Raw genomic sequence first — 6,160 nt, 5'->3', positions numbered from 1 at the left:
TTAGACCCTTGATTTGAGCATTCTACATGTGTATAAAGGATAGACGGATCTTCTCTGATCTTATCTCTATCATGCTCTTGCTAATTCATCATTTGCACAAACGCACCTACGACTCTGTTGGGAGGTTAATAGTGAAGATGGGGTTTCGATGGACCTCACCAAGTTCACCAATCCACCCTGTTATTTGGAAGGTCGGGTTTGGGAGATGAGAATGCAATGAGCTTCAAAGAGCTAACCAAACAGCCTTAAGTAATGATCAATTCAATATATAATCCTTTCCTTGCTTTTCATTTTCATTTTCTTTCATTGAACTAACAATAACCATGCCGACAAACCAAAGAATTACATAAATGTCAAATCCGTGAACGAAAACCTGGAAGATTAATAAAACTGGTTGACCCCAAAATTTGAAAAGGAGGGTGAACATGAGAGGAAAAAAAAAGAAGAAAACAAAAGATTGATCATTCTATGACCAGGCATGGAGTGGTTGAGGAAAGGGTGTTGCTGGCTGGCTACTGTTAGCAAACGCCGTTGGTCTTCCTCTGCATGACGAACTTCTTCCAGATGTCGGTGATCTCCCTCTGTGTCTCGATGGCCGACTTCTTCTTCACCACCACCTTGAAGTTGTTACGCTTCTCCTCGTAGTTTATGGAGATCTTGGCCGTGAGCAGCTTCGAAGGGAGAGCATCGAGCTCGTGCAGCACCTTCTCGATGTCCATGACGAGGCGCTCGGCCAGCGTGCGGCTGAAGTCCTCCCGGATGACCACGCGCAGCACCGTCACGCTCTGCGCGTCGGGCGGCATCGTGTAGGCGGGCACGATCCACCCGAACCGACGCAGGTAGTCGGAAACCTCGAACTCGTCGTGGTAGCGGTTGTCCTTGAGGGAGAAGGCCACAAGCGGGACGCCATTGTCCTTGGACACGATGTTGAAGCGCCCCGTCCTCTCCAGCCCTTCCTTCAGCACGATAGCGTTCTCTCTGCAGTTCTCCATCACGTTCTTGTACCCCTGCCCATCATGTATTAAACCGTGTCAAAGAGTCCGAACTTTGATCGGGACCAAAGGGAAAACTCATTACGGACAGGTAACCAATATGAAAAACAGGGATTGGAATAAGCTCACCTCAAAACCAAGACGAATGAGCTGGTAATACTGAGCGATCACCTGACTCGACCCTGCAAATTCAACAACGACACCCATTTAATCGGTTGTGGATATTTACGCGACTAGACCGACCTGAACGATCCAGCCCAGCACATGTCCAAACCCAGTAGCGCTAGCGAGTCAAGTTAATGGTGCAATACCCTTGGAGAAATTGAGGGTGAAGGTGGGTTGGTCGGCACCCAGATAGTTGATGTGGAAGATGAGCTCTTCCGGCAGGTCCTCTTTGCTCCTCCAGACCACCCAACCGATGCCGGCGTAGACGAGCCCATACTTGTGGCCGCTGACGTTGATACTCTTGACCAAGGGCAGACGGAAGTCCCATTCCAAGTCCGGGTACAGGAACGGAGCAATGAAGCCACCACTAGCGGCATCCACATGGATGGGAGTGTCCCACCTGACACGAACCAAAACTCATTAAGTCAGAGAATGAAGGACACGTGTGCAGTATAAAATCGATATCACCAATTTCGGGTGATATTAAAAGGGCTTGGCTCACCCAGTCTCCTTGTTCTTCTCAGTGAGCAGGTCGTTCAAGAGCTTGACGTCTTCAAACTCGCCGTTGAGGGTGGAGCCGAGGATGGCGGCGACGCAGATGGTGTTCTCGTCCACCAAGTCGACGGCCTTGTGGGGGTCCATCACGTAGTAGCCCTCCCTCAGCTTCACCTCCTTGAGCTCCACCTCGAAGTAGCGGGCGAATTTCTCCCAGCACACCTGAACGTTGGCCCCAGTCACGATGTTGGGCTTGTCGTAGGGCTTTCCCTCCGCCTTCATCTTGTTCTGCCACCGCCTCTTGAAGGCCAGCCCCGCCAGCATGATGGCTTCCGATGACCCCACTGTCCCCACACCGACCGCTGCTTCCGACTCTCCGAGTGGGGCGTTGAAAAGATGAGCGATCATGTTGACACACCGATTCTACAATACCATCAAACTTTTCGTTTTAACAGCCAAAAGAAATAAGAGTGAGCGGCACAAATTCTCTCTCTCTCAAGCAAGCATCAGCCTTAAAGCCTTTGGTGCAGTTGAAGGGGTCTTGGGCTTGGCCACTAAACGGGTGGTCAGGGTTACATTCCCATATGTGTCAATCCTCTTTGATTAATGAGAGCAAGATATAAACCCTTGATTATCCTTTGTTCAGCCAAAGCAAGTGACCCATCGGAAGGCAAGGGGTGAACGGGAAAGCGACAGTAAGTCGGCAGACTTGGCCACAAAGATGGTTCCCCGTTCTTCATAAAAAAAAATAAAAAATAAAAAAGCCTTGAAAAGTACTCCCATGGGTGACATCCAAATCGATTATCACGTTCAAAAGAAAAGATTGATCATATCAAAACGTCCTGATTGGAAAAATCAAAGAAAGCCAACAGTAAAATGAGACTTATGTGCTTTGGTAGGAACCACAATGGCCAAACGACTACATGCTGTGGTGCCTGCGCGAAGGGAACATTTTCCACACCAAAACGGTGCACCGTCTATGGGAAAATGCTCAAGGGGGCCCCACGTGCACCGTCTATGGGAATGGAAGACATAATTATATAATATAGAAGTATATTTTATAAGATACTGTCACATAATAGAATGAATATGAGATGCCATCATTATTAACGCATATACATACGACAGCACAGGCACAGCCTTGTCAAGCTGACTAGCCATGCCCTGGGCCCCACAACACCTCCGGGCCTAATTATTGAAGTTTGTAAAAAATATCAAGATCAAGCCCGAGTGTGCCTCGAGCCGACGCAGTCAAGCTGGTAATTGAGTCGGTCTTGTTCGTGAGCTTACCGACTTTATTGACTTCAAATGGGCTGATGATTAGAGTCTTCATTTTAAACATAACAGTTCACAAGATCCATACCAAAGAGAGTGTGCCATGTCACATTATACAGCAAATAGGAAGAAAGCAAAGATATTACCCATGCGTCCCCATACTCTCTCCCTCTCTCTCTCCTTTTTAAGATGAGCTTATGGCACAACTTTAGAGGGAGAAATTATATGAGAGAAGAGAGGTTTTCAGAACAGAAGATGACATCAGGTGATAAAACTTTTCAACTATCACATTTATTTGGAAATTAAAAGAGAAGAAAATTCTTTTTGTGGGTGTCTTGTTTATTTATTTAGAACAAGTTTAACAAAGCAGAACCAAGCTTTAGCTTGGTGTTGCTTGAGAGAACTATTCAACTATCACATTTATTTGGAAATTAAAAGGGAAGAAAATTCTTTTTGTGGGTGTCTTATTTATTTAGAACAAGTTTAATAAAGCAGAACCAAGCCAAGCTTGGTGTAGCTTGAGCTTGGATTGATTTTACTTGAAGCTAAAAAAATAATGAGCAGGATTGCAGGCAGGCCAAACCGGAGTAAGTCGGCCATCAACAATCCAGAATGTCTCTGGCCGACCTACTTCCGAATCGTCAGCACCTCCTTAACTCAAAACCTACCGTTGGCTTAGCTTTCACAATTTTCCGGGAACATTGCCGTGTGTCACATCCTGCATCTTACGAGAAGATGATGTTTTAATTTGTGGTCGATGGGAGAGAGAAAGGAGAAAGGAGGCATCGAAGAAGGGGAGTTAAACCTGGAGCTCTGTGGTGACGGGATACTCGTCCATGTCGACGTAGTTCTTGTTGATGGCGGCCATGATGAGCTTGTCGCACTCGGGTTCCATCCAAGTGGTCACGAACGACGCCAGGTTCAGCCGAGGGTTCCCGTCCAGCATCAGCTCGTCGTTTATTATCTGGTACGCCGCCTCCTTCGGTATCGAGTTCTCCTGCATCCTGAACCTGATTCAAACAACCAACAAGACAGAAAGTTTCAGAACCTCTCTGAGCATTCACTTCTCTCGATTCCCATGACACAATTCTACGTAGAGAGAGAGAGAGAGAGACCTCGGCAACGACGTTCGGACATATCGTGAAGCAAAGGTGGAGTGGACGGACTCGTCCGACTCCGAAGCGGTTTTGGACAAAACCATGATTTACAGATAGTGGTTTTCCGGTGAGAACCGGAATAGAATGGATAGAGAGAGAGAGATGATTAGATCAGTAAGGACGAACTTGGTTGGGTTTGAGAGGTTGAGGAGCGAGGTGGATATTTATACAAAGGATGGAGGGGGGGGGGGGGGGTCAGGGGCTAAGGTTGGATTACCGGCTGCTTCGTTTCAGAAAAACCACCGTTCCCTCCTTCGGACGGACGCCGACATCGAGGGTCCCGACTACTGACTTCCTTCGGGTGAATTCCTTCTTTTTTATTCGGGGTGGATATTTTTTCCTTGACCCGTGGCGATGGTGACCTATTTTTATACTGGGAATAAGTATGGATAAAGTCCCCGTTTCCCTAGGTTTCCGGGTTTGTGTACGAAATCAATGCTCACACCACTGCCCATTTGACCGGTCTTGCCTTTTCCGAAAACTTAAATCTCGAGATTCTCGACTAATTCGGACGACCTTGTGACGTGCAAACAGTGGTTGGCGTAGTGGGGGTAAGGGCCTTGGCTGTTAAAGGGGGGAGGGCAGTCTAGGTTCGATTTTTATGGGCTTCGCATCTCTACTGAAAGCAGGGTCATAGTCTCGGAGTTACCAGAACAACGACCGTAGGTATGGAAGGCAGAGCCAGCACAAACAAAGTCTTCGTTTGGGATGCGCTTTCTTCAGATTATAAATTCAAAAAAAAAAAAAAATCAAAAGCATAATACTAGAAAGGGGTTTGGCATAGTGAGACAGGATCTAGGTCGTTGGGCAGGTGGTTTAGGACCTAAGTTCAAATCTCATAAACATCACTCCTTGATCAAGCTCTCCGAAAGCAAGGAGTAAGCCTATAAAGTTTTACCGCTGACATAAATTACTGTAATTAGGGCAGACAGAGCCAACGTGGTTAGTTTTTGATAGGGGTGTCAAGGGGTTGGGTTGGGTTTGGTTCAGACCCAGGCAGCAGCGGAGCCACATGCTGATGAGGGTGGGAAAGTGCCTACCCTGACCCTGAAATCTTCCGCGAAAGGGCTTGGGTCAAGGTGTACAGTGCCCACTCTAACCCAAATCATGGGCCTCTCCACCGGAAACCCTCTCTCTCTCTCTCTCTCTCTCTCTCTCTCTCTTTATATATATATATATATATATATGATAACTAAGCTTTTAAAATCACTAAAATATGATAACTAAGTGTGAACAGCTATTTTTATAGACTTTTCGTTCTTTTTCTATTGAATCAAACCTTAGAGATGTGATCTATAACATTTGATTTATAAGAATCATCATCCGATTTTGATGCATAAAAATGATTTTTTAAGCTTTTAAAATCAATGGTTCATAATCTTCATAGATATTCAAGCATTCAAAAATCATATTTTTTTTTATTAAAAATACATTATCCAATGGTTGATTCTAATTAGCAAATTCAACATGCCAAGCACATCCACATGGTTGGATTTGCAAAAAATAAATGCCCACTCTAATTCAGATTTCTGGCTCAACTTAGGTGAAACGAGACTTGGACCAGATTTTTGGGTATGATATTGGGTTCAGACCGAGGTTTAATCAGCTCTACTATAAAGGAAACCACACTCGAACCCGATAAAAATTACATGAACCAGGCCCAAAAGATACCGGTAAAATAATATTTTTCATTATTTTTACGCTGAAAAATGGTGTGTCTTAATCAGAACATCCTGGGTCCGTTGTAAAATTTCACAAACTATACCCGGGTCTACGTATTAATCGGATCTTCAAGTCCGAACCCGGGTCTTAATAGGGTCTTCTTATTTGTCACCGTACCTGGACCTTTTAGGGTTAGGTCCGGATAAACCATTGACACCCCCCTATAGTTATTGATCCTGAGAGGTAGCCTAACATTGCAAGCCTGGCAGCACGAGATGATGGAGGCTTGATCTTTGGGTTCTTCATTTGTCACCTGTCTTCTGGCATTTGAACCGTCAAAAAGGTGGTAAACACGTGGAACTTTGGATCCACCCTATGATTTTTTTTGAGATAACACCTACCCTATGACTTATT

General features: G+C 45.5%; 1 protein-coding gene across 1 annotated transcript; it reads right to left on the bottom strand.

Moving 5' to 3' along the window:
* Positions 1–260: 260 nt before the first annotated feature.
* LOC149812126 (glutamate decarboxylase 1-like) lies at positions 261–4,161 on the bottom strand. Its single transcript, XM_089992846.1, has 6 exons — positions 4,043–4,161; positions 3,733–3,937; positions 1,660–2,075; positions 1,304–1,557; positions 1,122–1,174; positions 261–1,007 (listed from the first exon to the last, which is right to left on the bottom strand). Exons 1-6 carry the CDS (start codon positions 4,126–4,128, stop codon positions 519–521), a joined length of 1,503 nt encoding a protein of 500 aa, XP_089848972.1. The 5' UTR covers positions 4,129–4,161; the 3' UTR covers positions 261–518.
* Positions 4,162–6,160: the final 1,999 nt, after the last annotated feature.

This window comes from Nuphar pumila, chromosome 17 (assembly GCF_984573655.1).
Source record: "Nuphar pumila chromosome 17, dmNupPumi1.hap1.1, whole genome shotgun sequence".
Classification (NCBI taxonomy): Eukaryota; Viridiplantae; Streptophyta; class Magnoliopsida; order Nymphaeales; family Nymphaeaceae; genus Nuphar; species Nuphar pumila.
The sequence above is the reverse complement of the archived record's forward strand: the minus strand, read 5'-3'. Positions and strand labels throughout refer to the sequence as shown.

Bases quoted from the DNA above. Each gene is read 5' to 3' on its own strand.
- LOC149812126 (XM_089992846.1), bottom strand. From the start codon at position 4,128: ATGGTTTTGTCCAAAACCGCTTCGGAGTCGGACGAGTCCGTCCACTCC. The intron at 1,175-1,303 runs GTATTGCACCAT...TTGAATTTGCAG, and splicing joins CACCCTCAATTTCTCCAAGG to GGTCGAGTCAGGTGATCGCT. The intron at 1,008-1,121 runs GTGAGCTTATTC...CATGATGGGCAG, and splicing joins TCATTCGTCTTGGTTTTGAG to GGGTACAAGAACGTGATGGA.